The following is a 15,219-nucleotide window of genomic DNA, read 5'->3' on the forward strand; positions in this document are numbered from 1 at the left end:
CTGACGGTTTATGCGGAGTGGTTTAGCTCTGCTTACGCCCGCAGATGGGTTAAATGCTCGTTCTCAGTTCGCGTATAAACGCGCAATGTGTACAGCGGGAGAAACAGGACGAGAACGCCGAGGCATGCGGAATGCAGGCACAAATACTCGCCGACAGTGCTTGCTTGGGAATTCTCGGCGCCAAGGCGCAACTGGAATGGCGACACCGGGATAATGGGTAAGGTCAGTCGCAAAAGGCTAGTCAGTTCTCGACTTATGTGATTACTATTTCGGAACCGACTGTGAAAGCTTATGTACGAATGCATTGTCAGAGTCGTTGATCACTGACTCACAACCGACAGAAAAGTACCTGCCCCTTCCCCTACTAAAGGAGCTGGTTATAGGACGTGTCTCGTCTTCGAAGCACTGAGTACTGGTTCCATCCATGGTGCATTTAGCAGAGAAGACGAAAACGTTATAAGCGTGTTCCAGGTGTTTTACTAATAAATAATGTGGAACGAACTTCAAACGAGCGGCCATTCAACTCCCGTGGGGAGTTAGGCAGAATTTATTCCGGTTTCAAAAGTGGATGAAACCAGAGGGTGCAGCTTTTTAACCTTCACACAAAGCAAACATTTGCTGACAGGATGTTCCAGATGCAAAGAAGTTCCATTTTAGAGCATGAGAGTTCCATTAGCAAATATATTAAAATTTCCTATATCGGTACATTAGCCTTTTGTGTGGGCTTGCTCATGTGTAATTTGGCCTTATAACTCATGGCGTATGTGAAAATGTGCCGCTTGCAAAGCATACAACGACAAATTACCATCTGCACCTCACACCCACACAGAATACGTAGGCATGATATTAGCTGAGATAAAACACTTGTTATCGGTGTCATTGCAGACGCCGCATTGACATTCATTCTGTAAAGACATGAAATCGACAAATCGAACAAGCGATAGTCCTCGAGCACTGCTTTCCTGGATGCGAATGTCGCGCCACAAATGTGCTTTAATAATGCAGAATCTACGCAAAAGAAAAGCGCCTCCTTCCAGCGCGAACACGTGAAAATAGATCGCAGAATCGGCAGCCGCGGTGCATTTCAATCGTGCCGGCCGTCAATGCAGGTGCTGTTGCAGCTGTCGACCGTGTCGAATTGGTTGGGTCCGGTCAGGCACTGGTAGCCTGAAAGGGTGCTCGCGGTCGCCTCTAGACACCTGCGAAAACACAAGCTATACGTGATATACGAATCCAGCAGCACGCGCGCGTTTTATAATGCATTGCTGGTTACCGAATTTCGAAACTGATGAACATTGGCTGTAGAAAGCCACACAGGCATTTTCTCACACTCTGAAATATTCTTCCTGCATCTTTTAGGGTTATACCTACAGACATTCACATCACTCTCGAAGTAACCGATTTTTTCGCATGTGAGAAGTGCATGGTGTCTTGAAAATTGAAAAAAAAAAACCGTCACAAAATACAGTGGACAAGAGAAGAAGTGTACACGCAACGACAACTGGACTGTCAACTGAGATTTGTTAGACAAAAACATAGTCCCAGCAAGGCAAGCAGAGCATGCGCAACAGCCGTATCACAACTCACAGCGCATAGGGCACACAAGATACACCTCTACCGTGACCGGCCTAAAAAAGCAAATTCCTTTTCTAGTAAGCGCACCGAAGATGTGCTCATGCACAACTTTGGCTGTTCCACGGCTGTTGCGAATGCTCTGCTGGCCTTGCTGTGACTATGTTTTTGTCTAATAAATCTCAGTTGACACTCCAGTCGTTGTGACGTGTACACTGCTTCTCTTGTCCATTGTCTTTTGTGACTGGCTTTTTTCAAGTTACTATGAACCAACTGGCCCGCATTTCAACCCTTCTGCATGGTGTAGCTTAATACCCAGCTTCATCCTGTTTAACTAGAACAGCTCTGTGTCCTATATCGCAGCGCCCTTTGTGTTTTTTCTCTCGTTTTAAGGCTTATACTAGCAGAATTACAAGCCGGAAACAGTTTTGCCTTTACCGTCGGTGCTGCAGCACGTCGTAACGAAAATATCCCTTTGGCATATGGGGGCCTCTGAGGATGCTGCTCAGGCAAGACTGGCAGCGTGAAATGTCAAGGTTGTGCTGGCCTGGATGATTATGTGACGAGGGGCATGATGGTCACATTTTATGCAAGTACACTCTCCAAAAATATATCGGAGAGGCTGAAAAACCCGCGCGTCGCATGAGCAAGTTAGGGATGCGAATGTAAAATGCTCGCGTACCCAACACTAAACTGTTCGGGAATATGATGTCTAAGTGAAAACACCATCTCAAGCGTGGAGTCTCACTCCACGTCCACCTTCGACCGCAGGGAAGCCCAAGTTCACAATCTCACCGCTTTTCCAGTGAGCTATTCATCCGTGAGCATTACATGCGCGCGCATTTTATCTTTCAGTTATGAAAGATCTTCTGGCACAAACTTCAGTGAGGGCCCTGAGACCAGTCCGGCTAAGGAGCGGGAAGGCGCATTCCTCTAAGCGACATGTGACGCCTGCGAGGCAAGTTGTTCATTCCTTCCGATGCGCTATGGGGGACTTGCGCGGAAGTTTGTGGTGCTGATTGAAGCGCCATAACACACTGGCTAGCGAGAAGAGGAAGCAGTTTTGGGTAGTACTACTAGTACTTTTCCGCGCCACCTTCAGGCGCTTATTGGCGTGAGCCTCCGCGCTCTGTCCAAGGCGCACGTGCCGTGCGTCAGCTATCTGGGCTACGCCGAGAGAAGCTAAGCAATGAATGCTGTCAGCCAGACGCGGGTATCTAATCGCACAGAATGTATTCTCGCGTTTGCAGCGGCCTAAGCGGCTGACAAAAGCAGTTTTGAGTCACCGAATGGAACAATTCCAGTGCCACCTTGGCAGCGCCGGTTCCCGATAGAGCCACTAGCTAGGGTGTGCGCACCGCGCGCTCTTTCTGTGAGGCTTTACCTATCGACACGCTCGCCAGATGCCGTTTACGACGTCTTTTTTTTTTTTGGCGCGTCAAAAGTGTGTCACATATTTAGAGCATTCTCTCAATCCAGGGTTGAAGGCGAATAGTGCCCACCTGATGCATTCTTTCCCCAGTCCTTTCGCTTCTTTCGCAGACAAAACGACTACGCTAGCTGACAAAGCACTGTGGTACGATGTCGTTGCAGAAATGCGGACACTCCATAGCACCGCTTCGTCATCGTCGTCACCACTGGCTAACGCCTCGCAAGTAGCTGCAGTGGCGCCCCAATGATTTTTGCTGTGTGCTATCTGGTTACAACACAGAAACCAGTGACCGTCAGCGCGTTATGTGTTACCGAGAGTGACGCCCAGATACATAATCGATGACTGTCGTTAAAACTGTTTTATTTCTAAGGTGAAGACTGCAGGTGTCTGTCAGCACGGCTTTGCTGCGGCCGGCAAGCACGTTGGGCGTGGTGCAACCGTAGCCTGCGCGCGCCGTCAATTTTACGCTGAGGCTTGTGTGTGAAGTATAGCTTTGACCGACAAGAGAACATGGGTGACTTTTGAATGGTGAAAGCCTCCGAATTCAACTAAGGAGCGTCATGGAGGCGGTCGCAGCACCATCAGCTTGGGCCAACGCTTCGAGCGGCGGAAATTGACAATATGACCAACTGAAGCCTGTTCAATGATATGAGTGATGAAATTCCGGCGTCATTTGGCCTGTCGAAAACGTCGGTGCGCTAGCTGCGCGACGAGCTAGGCGACTACCGCGTCTGCGGAGACTGCATGGCGGGTCTGACTTGCTCACCGCCGAAGAGCAAGTCATCTATGCCTTCCGTTTTGTACAGAAAGGGAGTTAACAGGGAAACGTCGGCTCACGCCGGTACATTGGATGTCACCAGACCACTGTGAGTAGCTGTCTAAGGGACGCCTACGATGTGGTGTGCATAAGTAATTGCTCAATTATCCCATAACTGCGGCCGACCGTGCTTGTTTTGAGGAACGTTTCTTTCTTCGCGGAAGCATCTCGGCCGTCGTGGGATTGGTCGACAGCACATACAATAAATTAAAGGCCGCTTGAAAGTCCTACCGAGACGTTATCAAGGAATAAAGGAGATTATATTGCGTGAGCCAGAAAAACTGCGGAACAAGTGGCAACCACTTACGTTCAGTCGCTCATACGCTTGAGATTCCAAGAAATGGAAACGAAACACCACCATTTATCGCAGTAATGAAACACTCAGAAATTAAAAAATAGTACGCTGTTCACCGGCACTCAAGTTTCTGGTAAGCCGCCGCGGTGGCTGATTGGTTAGGGCGCTCGGCTGTCGGACCGAAAGACGCGGGTTCGATCCCGGCCGCGGCGGTCGAATTTCGATGGAGGCGAAATTCTAGAAGCCCGTGTGCTGTGCGATGTCAGTGCACATAAAAGAACCCCAGGTGGTCGAAATTTCCGGAGCCCTTCACTACGGCGTCCCTCATAGCCCGAGTCGCTTTGGGACGTTAAACCCTCCATAAACCATAAACCTTGGGTTTCTGGTATGTGAACTTTAATAAAACATTTGAACTCAGAAGGCTAGTATACAGGCATATAAACAACACTTGCTTGTTTAGGGTACATCTTCAAGCTGTGCGTTGCAAATTCTTTTTGTGATTGAAGTGAATGTTTGGTCACGTTGCTTTGTGGTGCAAATTGCCGACCAAGCAAAGGCTGCACGAGGGGGGGAATCTGCGAAACTGGCAGGATCTAAGTTTGAGATCATTTTTACTAGGAAAAGCTCGGCCCACTGTGTTGGTTTTCCGTCAAGTCTAAGCCACTGCAGCTTATAACCCAAACCAATGGTTCCATCGCGGGCCAAAGCAAATGTTATTAATTACAAATTATTCTAAAGCGCATTCAGCGCGCATCTTTCCCGCTGTAAAATAGTATGAATTAGCATAAACTACGTAACAAAAACGCTCTTAAACACTGTTTCCATAACTTGCTTGCAGAGATAATGCAATCGGTGGTGCGATAAAGAAATGATAGAAGGCAGCAGCGATGTCATTACGTGAGTCGTACTTAGTAGACCGCTGGCGCAGTACGTAACAGGACGCCTAAGTAGTCATAAACCGAGGTCAACTATTTACAACCCAATGAAACTAGGCATTTCAAGGGAAGAACGTTGTCTTCACACCAAAGGCACCCTCAATAGCGTCTTAGAAAGAGAGGTGGGACCAAACGACGAAAGCAATACATGCAAACGTAAAATACAACAAACATTATTCGTGAAAACATTTCATAGTTTTCGGAGAATATTTCATGTGCGATGACCGATCCTGTCGTTATTTTTTCTCTCGACAGGTGTACCCGATATTCGTAGAAAACGAGGGTTTCGGTACCGAAAATTCATCGCGGTGCCTCGGGCTTCGACGAAACCCCCGCTCGCCTCACCACACCTATCGCGAACGCTCACATCAGCACGCGCCGCAGGAGGTTCTTTGCGTTTTTCTAAGCGTTATTCATATCCTATCTGCTCAAGGTCAGAAAAGCAATAGGTGAAATTTTCCTGCCCCATCTCCAGTTCCTAAGGTTACGCCCACCGGACTGCGTACACTGCATCTGGAAAAACCGCCTATGGGTACAATCTTTGTGAAAAATAAGCAGAATAACCGTTCTGTAAAGATGAAGCGTTCTTTAATAGGAGACTGGGTTGATTTCTGAATTACGTAGTAGAGACCTCATAGCACTCCAACAAGACCCAAGCTGTGGAAGGGCGAGCAGGTATTCCGTCTAGCAGTTCACTAGTTCTCGCCTTCGACGGAGCTGAGCCACCGATGACCTAACATCAGCATCGCTGCAGAGTCGAGCAGCATGGCAGTGGCCCGTGATTCTGACAACGACTCTACAACGCCAGGATTTTCGTAACCTCAGAGATGACTACTAATTTATTCTATATTCCAGCCTGAAGAATAAATATATGCACGAGGACTTTTCTGCGTTTTCGAAAAAAACGACATAAGCTTTGAGCAATGACTTGCGGCGTGCGGTGACAGTGACCGTTTAGGAACAAAACAGAAGTTCGGGCGCATGATTTACCTGAAACCCCCGTCGTAGCTGATGACGGCGAAGTAGGGGTACTTGAGTTGCCCGGGGGTGCACACCTGCGGCTCGGGCACGTGACAGCAGTGCAGCTTGTCCCTTGGCCGCAGGCAGTTGTCTCTGCACTCGCGCGCGGTCGCGTATACTGAGCTGTCCCGGGCCGGGCACATGCCCAGCGGGAAGCGCCATTCCTGGCAGGCAGTGCCGTTCGAAAACCACCAACCACTCGCGAGACCCCTGCGTACGTGACAATAAAATTAAATTGAAGGAAAGCTCACACAACTATAAAATCTTCCTTCGTAAAACTGAAGCAGACAAGTTAACTGCACATAATTAACCGTTAAACTCACATGTAATAGACAAGGTACACTGTATTCAAATCTTACATCACGAGGGCACAATGAGTGAAATACCTATGTGTTTCAGTGGAAATACCACTTTAATTTCTGGAACACAGAGTTGGCAAAAGAGTGAATGGCAGCATAGACCATTGTTATCTTGTGAGCATGCGCAGACAAGAACACATGGCTGGCTGTATCTCTAGTTTCGAAATGTCTGATAGACGGCATTTCAATACCGTGATGGTTTTGACAAATGTTTAGGTCGTTGGTTGTTATGATATACAGCCATAGACAAAATTTTGCGGAATGTGCATTGGCGGAAAAAAATTTATTTCTGCGTTGCCTCGATAGCCATTCAGCTGGTGTTGTTCTAGCAGTGGTAGATCGCATATCTCGTCACTCTTCTATGCATTTCATTCACCTGCTGTGCCTAATAGTGCCACAATAATTTTTTTTCCGCGAATACGCATCCCACAAAATTTTGTTCATGACTTTAAATTTCCGTATTTCTTATCACAAATGAACCCAACGATATTTTAAAAATAAGTAGGTCAGCCCAAGCAGAAACAATTTCCAAGTACATGTTTACTAGACAAGAAACACTGTTAAATATTATCAGACAGGTAACCTATATTAAGCAAGTGACTATAAAAAACCACACATGGGCAGACAGAAAAAATCGGCATATGTAGAGCAAACCCTTTATCATCTGAGTTTACACGAGTATGTCATCCGTACCTTAGGTGTTCTAACCGACAATGGCACTTAGTGGCTGAGCAAAGATATATAATTTAATTATCACCATCAGCCTATCAATGCCCATACTAAGGCTCCTATAATATCTCTTGAAATAACACGGCCCTGTGTTAGATGAGTCCACATAGTCCTCGCATACTTCCTAATTTCATCCGCTCACCTGACATTCCGACGCCCTGCTTTCATTGCGTTATCGTCGAACCCAGTCCGTTACCCTCAATGACCCCCGGTTATTTTTTCTTCGCATCACATTTCCTTCCGATATTTATTTTTTGATTTCGAATAGGATGTACTTAAATCGCGTTTGCTTGCTGATCAAGCTTGTTCTATTCCTCTCTCAACATTACACAGCATACTAGTTAAACACCAATAGAGTAGAAGCATGAGCGGGGCTACATATACGAAACTGGAAATGTTATTTAGTCGACAAAGGATGTTAGCTCGCATATTCAAGTGCACAGGCTCTGCAAACAGAGATGACACAATCGTTGACTCCAGCCGAAGAATTGAGCTTTGTGTCTTCAGGCTAATCACCGATGGTCTATATGAACGCTACGGCTTACAGTGAATACGTGAATAGACGGCTATTAGTATACTAAGTAGACCAGTCCTCATTGAGAAAACGCCGCTATACCTGAATACATAATTCGCAAATAAGTGAAATTCTAGAAGGTGTCCTGTGAATCGGCTAAACAGGATGCCTCAAGCAGCCAAATCCACATTATAGTAGTATTGGAAACTGCGGAGCGACGATGAAGTTTGGGGAAATTTGCTGATAATTGTATACTAGCGTACTTACTCAAAATCCAGTTTGCTAGCTTTCCTCGCCTTCATTGAGAATGGGAAATCATGAGTAACCTTGAGTGATATGTCGGTGTCAAAATCAGGATGGAGCTTTGTAATGACGTAGCTAAACCGGTTTATTACCTGTTCCGCATGACTTTTGAAAAATCAGAATATTACTCACGTATTCCAACTGCCCTAAATCTACATGCGCTACCTGTTTCAAAAGATCCTCTTGCATTTGAAAACTGAAGCAGCGCGAGATAGAGCACCTAATGTCGACCCGAAGGGATGACTTTGTAGAATGCACCCACCCGCCGCGGTGGCTCTGTGGTTAGGGCGCTCGACTACTGATCCGGAGTTCCCGGGTTCGAACCCGACCGCGGCGGCTGCGTTTTTATGGAGGAAAAACGCTAAGGCGCCCGTGTGCTGTGCGATGTCAGTGCACGTTAAGGATCCCCAGGTGGTCGAAATTATGCCGGAGCCCTCCACTACGGCACCTTTTCGCCCTTTCTTCATTCACACCTTTCTTTATCCCTTCCCTTACGGCGTAGTTCAGGTGTCCAAAGATGTATGAGACAGATACTGTGCCATTTGCTTTCCCCCAAAACAAATTATTATTATTAGAATGCACCCAAAAATGATGCGTGTGAAACCTAGCTACATAAGGTCCTGGATATTTTACCAAATGAAAAAATGCCGTATAGTTCAAGGATTGACAGCCTGTATGCTAGACTTAATAACATCAACAATGATGTTGGAACGGCAGCGCTCTGCTGCCTCTCCGTCTCTGTCTTTTGAGCCAGGTGGGCTGCTTGTAAGTTCAGTCAGTTCGTGAGCTTGGCGAAATGTCATAACTTCGTGTGTCACAAACCTCGCGGGCGTCTTGCTACTTAATACTCACTTTTCACAGTGCGAGAACTGAGGCGTGGCCATGCATCGCCTGTGCGGTCGGCTGGCCTTCACGCAGTCGCGGTGACACTCGTGCAGCGATGTGAACCGGTTCGGGCTGCGGTTGCACACGTAGATCGGTCCCCTCGTCACCGGCATGCAGGCGTCCATTGTCGGGTCGAAGTAAGCCCCGCCCTTGGACTCGCTGCAGAAGGAGAACCGGAACTCGCCGCACTTAGGGTCCGGCTGCACGCGTGGCACATGAAATAAAACCACGTCATCATGAGGATTCCTTCTTGCAAGTTCATTGCCTCCATTTTAGGCGAGAGCCTTTACTGGAATCCCACCTGGCGTGGTCGCGTCACTGAAGCCCATAGGAGTAGTTGCAATAAAGTCTCAACCAAGGTGATCAAAGGAAAGAGAGAAAAGATGTAAAGAAAGGAGAAAAGGGCAATCATGAATGGAAGAAGTGAGAAGCCAAGCAAAGGAAATAAGGAGAGGAAGAAGCAACAGAGAAGAGAATGCGGATAAAGCACCTGAGAAGACGAGAGAACGCAAGGCAGGGAAAGCGAGAGAGAAACAAAAGGAAATGAAAGAAGAGAAGTATAAGAGAAAAAGAAGTATAATAAGCAAAAAAAGAGAAGGGGTCCTAAATGGAGGGACATTACAGCCTTCGCCAACCTTTTGAACAAAGCGTAGCCTAGTTCAGGCACTTTTTTTGGCAGTACATTTATTATTGTATTTGCCGGAGAGGTACTGTGACCTGCAAGAAGTGGTCAAAATAAGTGCTTCTGGCAGAGCGGGTACGTAGAATATTTATCCAGAGACCTTGTCTTTCAAGAGCGAGCCTCAAACATTTCAGCCGATCGTAACAGAAGCCTTCCAATTGGTTTGACGCCATAGCACATATATCACTTTTTTTAACTATGCGGCGTTGCCTCAACCCTAGAATTGCTTCTGCGTCCGAAACGGCATACATATTAAGGCCAGGTCCGGTCACCGTTGCAGTGGAAACCCTGCTATCACCACTGAGCCGAGGTACAGTGTCGTATAGGCACCGCTCTAAACCGTGAGAACAAGCATTACGACGGCGCTTACTCCGCAACGGCAGAAACCATGCCTTAGGAATTGCAGGCAAGGTTTGCTTCCCCGCTTCATTTCTGACCCCACCACTCGGCTTACGACTATGTAGCTCGAATGATCTGTTCAAACGAAGGTACTCTGCCTACCGGTCTTGCAACCTGCCAAGCTGGAGACAATACACATGATCCCTTATTACGGCATAAAGCTTAATAAAAGCTACAATTGGTAAGCAGTCCCATACTGACAGCAAGTCTTAAAGCGTAACCATGGCGGCAAGCTCTACTTGTACGCCTTGTATTGCGACCCTACATTTTCTTCATCTATTTGGCACTTACCACTTTCGCCAGATCAGTGTCGAGGTCGAACGCCGCGTCGCCTTCCAGATGCACGGGCTCGTCCTCGAAGCTGTACTTGTGCTGCGGCAGCGGGGGCAGCTCGGTCTTCACCTCGAACGTGACAACGACGTCCTCGTCCCGGCTGACGTCATCGAGCCCGGTGATCTGGCCGTCGCCCACCAAAGCGGGTAAGCCGGCCTCCAGCGTGCGGGAGGCGATGACCAAGGTGGCGGCCAACGCGAAGATGCCCAGCGTGGCGGCGGACATGAGCCGCAGAGAAGACCGCCCGGGACGCTCGCTGCCTGACGAGGAGTCCGACGACGACGCCTCCGTAACATCGGCGCTGGCTTCTTGGAGGGCGGACGTTGTCGTGACTGGTCTTCCGTCCTGCCTGCAGGAGGCACGCGACGAGGAAGGGCCGTTCCTTATAGATGAAAGCTCAGCGGGTGGAGAACTCATACTGGACCTGTACCCGACCTGCATGGCTTTCGGTTCTTCGTTTGTTAGCTTAGTGCCGGCGCGTGGCTGTATTCTTCTTCTTCTTCACCTTAGTATGGCACTCCAAGACTCTTCTTCTTCCTTCTTCTTCCTTCTTCTTCCTTCTTCTTCTTCCTTCTTCTTCCTTCTTCTCCTTCTTCTTCCTTCTTCTTCAGGCATGGCACATACCCATTCTTCTTCTTTGCCTAATAATAATTGGTTTTTGGGGAAAGGAAATGGCGCAGCATCTGTCTCATATATCTTTGGACACCTGAACCGCGCCGTAAGGGAAGGGAAAGGAGGGAGCGAAAGAAGAAAGGAAGAATAGGTGCCGTAGTGGAGGGCTCCGGAATAATTTCGACCACCTGGGGATCTTTAACGTGCACTGACATCGCACAGCACACGGGCGCCTCAGCGTTTTTCCTCCATAAAAACGCAGCCGCCGCGGTCGGGTTCGAACCCGGGAACTCCGGATCAGTAGTCGAGCGCCCTAACCACTGAACCACCGCGGCGGCCTCCTCAGTATGTTCTGTTTTCACGGCTCCAGCTTCCACGCGCTCGAGCTAGGGAATCGCTAAATGTAGGGTGCTGGGTACCGAAATAGTAAGGTCAAACAGCCTTCTATTTAAACCCAGCAGTTGCAAAAATCACCTCGGACTGAATACTGGACAGCCGTACCAGGTTTCCGGAAATAAAACACGACTGAGGTTATGTCTTAGGTCCGCAGCCAGAGATCTAAATTCATCACGCTAGTTGCTACTGCTTGTTCCGCCGCCTCTTGTAAGGCTTGCATCCGTTTAAAGGTGAGGGTAGTCCTTGTAGTCAAGGTGCGCACCGCAGTTTGTGAATAACAAGTGTTTTCCATGCGTATTTAGAATATAAGTAGGCGAGTTCTTGATGACGACACGAGAAGAAACAGACGAGACGTGCCGCGCTTTTCTGCGACGTCGTCATCTTTGCGGTTAGTTATGAACTTCCGACACGTCCAGGTTTCTATTTCACTGAACTGACGAGTAAATACAGGAAGTGTTCTCAAATCTGGTCGCAACGAGCGCCATTGTGAACTTCCAGTTTTGAAGACTTGCAATTGCCCATTATTGAAACAAGGAAGGTGGCGGTTTGATATCGAATCGGTCTGAAGGTACTGGAAGTTTAATTTCGAACAGACGACTGTGCGAACGCCCCTATATTATCATCCGTGTCATACTGTTTGTACGCTTTGTGCTCATTACTGTTTTTGGAGCCTGCAAAAAAAGCCCCGCCGCGGTGGCTCAGTGGTTAGGCGCTCGACTACTGATCCGGAGTTCCCGGGTTCGAACCCGACCGCGGCGGCTGCGTCTTTATGGAGGAAAAACGCTAAGGCGCCCGTGTGCTGCGCGATGTCAGTGCACGTTAAAGATCCCCAGGTGGTCGAAATTATTCCGGAGCCCTCCACTACGGCACCTCTTCATCCTTTCTTCTTTCACTCCCTCCTTTATCCCTTCCCTTACGGCGCGGTTCAGGTGTCCAACGATATATGAGACAGATACTGCGCCATTTAATTTCCCCAAAAACCAATTATTATTATTATTAGCCTGCAAAAAAAATTTTAACGCAAACACGTTCCAAGTACGGAACGTTTTCCGACAGAAATTTTTTGGTGTCCATCTGAGCAAGCTGCGTGAAGGCAAATTGGATGCAAAAGTGGAATTCCCGCGAGTGTCTAACAATTGCAGTCTTTTATTTTCTGACTAAGGCGCGCAACTTATCTTTCTCCTGAGAGGGTATAGAAAGCCTGGGAAAGCCAGAGTACAAATGTACGTATCATAGCTTTAAATTGTGCTATTTTTAGGAAGCTGGTAACTTTATTCATGTAAAGGTCTATTGTTTAAGAGGGTTTAACGTACCAAAGCGGCTCAGGCTATGAGAGGACGCCGTACTGAAGGGTTCATGAAATTTCGACCACCTGGGGTTCTTTAACGTGCACTGACATCGCTTAGTACAAGGGCCTCTATAATTTCGCCCCATCGAAGTTCGACCGCCGCGTCTTTCGGGTCAGCAGCCGAGGGTCCTAACCTCTGGTCCACTGCGGCGGCTTTGTTCATATAATGCACCAAAACTTATCGCATGGCGGTTCAGCGTCTGAGCACAAAATAATTGCTGAAAGATCTGCCTGCGCTTTTTTGCGGCTGCAAGCCTGCATATGCAGTGTGGTCTTCGCAGAATTGGTTTTGTTATTGTGACAGATCTCAAAATTTTAAACCCTGTAGGGGACTCTAAGCCCTGCTTTATGAGCATGACGCGAAAGCGTTAATTGGTCAACGCCCTTATATGCGGAATTTTTATTCTTTAATTTAAGTTATTTGATCGCTGGGAGTCCTCATACCAGTTCGGGTACAAGAGTGCGGAGGTTAAGCGATGCGCCACGGACTTGAGATAGCAGGTATTGTCACCGATGGGGCTTGTGAGACCGAAGTTGCTCTACCCGAGTAACTTCTTATGACCAATCAATAATTGAATCGCCTTTTTCCACGTTGAGAACTTTTTCGCAATTCTGTGGGCAGGTTGCGATGTCACAAGTTCATGCTACCTAGGCAACCAAGGGCTAAGGTGGCCACGTGGGCTACACTACCCCGTCCAATTTTAGAGCCATAGCTCTGCTAGCTGAAAAAGTCGACCTCCTGTATGTGTGTAAGTTTGACCGTGGTGCGACCTTGCAAAGCCGGTTAGCAAGAGCCTTTCGCCAGGGCCAATACTGAAATTTTTTACCTCGGCCAATTTTTACCAAATTCAATGTCCAACCCTAATTGACCGTGTCCAATACAATGACGACCTGAAAATTTGGCCCTGGTCATTTCCAATATTAAACCCGGGTCATCCCCCAAGGTGGCGCAACTGTCTGGCCAAATGATGTGCATTCAACGTATGGCACGTATATAAACACTGCGTTGCCGCGTTTGCCTCGTTAGCAATGGAAAAAGAGGAGTCGGAACGATCTGTCTATCTATGCCAGAAATATCGCTCTACATCTGGGTACAACCGTGGTATTTGGATATAACCGCGGCTACGTATTGACGACTCTGCCGACCCCTTTGGCGCGCTTGGTATATTTCGTCCATCAACATAAAAGTGGATACTGGTAAACTGAGATCGGTGAACTTAACTGTGAGAAGACGGCTTTGGTCCCCCCCCCCCCCCCCCCCGATTTAATGTTCTACATTTCAGTCTTTGTTCTGCGCTTGCCACATTTCAGCAGATGATGGACGCTGTCCTCACTGGTTTTAAATGGCAATTTTCCCTGCTATATCTCGAAGACAAGGGGTTTTCGTCGACTCATTTAATAAACCTCTTGAGCTCTGAGCTCGGACCCCGAAGCCCTTCGTTCAGCTAACCTCACACTGAAGCCACAAAAATGCCACTTCGGGTACCAAGAGCTAAGATTTCTCGGCCATGTCATCAGCGCCGCCGGCGTGAAGCCCGACCCCGATAAGCTTCCAGCGGTTGCGGAATTTTCAACCCAACATGAAACAAAAGCTACTCGCGCTTTCTCAGGCTTTGTAGCTACTATCGGCGTTTTGTCGAAAATTACGCTGATTTCGCTGAACCGATGAGTCGCCTCACTTGCGACGCCACACCGTTTACTTGTACCCACGAGCTAGCTAGACGAGACTTTCGCCCAGCTACGCCTGCTTCTTCAAATGCCGCCTGTTCTTGCCCATTTTTATGAGCGGGGTGACACTGAAATACACACCGACGCCAGCAAAATCGGCCTCCGCGCGGTTGCCGCGCTGCGACAAGATGGCGTTACGACTCACCACTTATGCAAGCCACAGTCTTTAGCAAGCCGAAATGATCTATTCCACTAGGAAAAAAGAATCCCTCGCCATTATTTGGGGCCTTCGCAAAATTTCGCCCTATCGTTGTGGTCACCTTTTCAAGGCAGTCACTGACCACCACTCCTGCTGTTGGTCGGCCAACTTGTATAACCCGCCTGGACGCCTTGCGCGATGGAGCCCGACATGATTTATTCCACTACAAGAAAGGAATGCCTCGCGATTATTTGGGCCGTAGCGATACTTGGCGCCTATATTTATGGTCGCCATTTCAAAGTAGTCCGTGACCAGCACTCCTTCTGTTGGTTGGTCAACCTGCATGACCCAGCAAAGCTCCAATCCAAAGTTACGACACCTCATCGATTACTTTGGAGGTAAACCAGCCACCATACCTAAATGCTTTTCTCGACACCTGTCACCGTTTTCCCTGAAACAAGGCGTGCGCTATGAGAAGAACTCTTGTTATAAGTTCGCGAGCTTACCTCCTCGTTGTTCCCACAACTTTCCGAGAGGAAATCCTTTCTGTGTGCCACGCCGAACCAACATCTTGCCATTTGGGATGCTCTCGTACGCTTGCCACGCGGAACCAACTTCTGGCCATTCGAGATGCTCTCGTACGCTTGCCAGAAGGCGCCAGCGGTTCTACCGGCCGCAACAATATCTTCATGGAGTTTGTGGGATTTTTTCGCGCTCATAT

General features: G+C 48.1%; 1 protein-coding gene across 1 annotated transcript; it reads right to left on the reverse strand.

The window, feature by feature from the left end:
• Positions 1-1,084: 1,084 nt before the first annotated feature.
• Positions 1,085-10,756, reverse strand: LOC144134439 (uncharacterized). The gene is made up of 4 exons (XM_077667353.1): positions 10,234-10,756; positions 8,829-9,061; positions 6,042-6,281; positions 1,085-1,199 (listed from the first exon to the last, which is right to left on the reverse strand). The coding sequence occupies exons 1-4, from the start codon at positions 10,714-10,716 to the stop codon at positions 1,085-1,087; spliced, it is 1,071 nt and encodes a 356-aa protein (XP_077523479.1). The 5' UTR covers positions 10,717-10,756.
• Between the last annotated feature and the right edge of the window lie 4,463 nt (positions 10,757-15,219).

This window comes from Amblyomma americanum, chromosome 5 (genome assembly GCF_052857255.1).
Source record: "Amblyomma americanum isolate KBUSLIRL-KWMA chromosome 5, ASM5285725v1, whole genome shotgun sequence".
Lineage (NCBI taxonomy): Eukaryota > Metazoa > Arthropoda > Arachnida > Ixodida > Ixodidae > Amblyomma > Amblyomma americanum.

Coding starts and splice junctions, on each gene's coding strand:
- LOC144134439 (XM_077667353.1), bottom strand. CDS start 10,716: ATGCAGGTCGGGTACAGGTCCAGTATGAGTTCTCCACCCGCTGAGCTT. Junction 9,062..10,233: donor ACACTGATCTGGCGAAAGTG/GTAAGTGCCAAA, acceptor CCACGCGTGCAG/CCGGACCCTAAGTGCGGCGA. Junction 1,200..6,041: donor AGCTACGACGGGGGTTTCAG/GTAAATCATGCG, acceptor GTGTTTTCGCAG/GTGTCTAGAGGCGACCGCGA.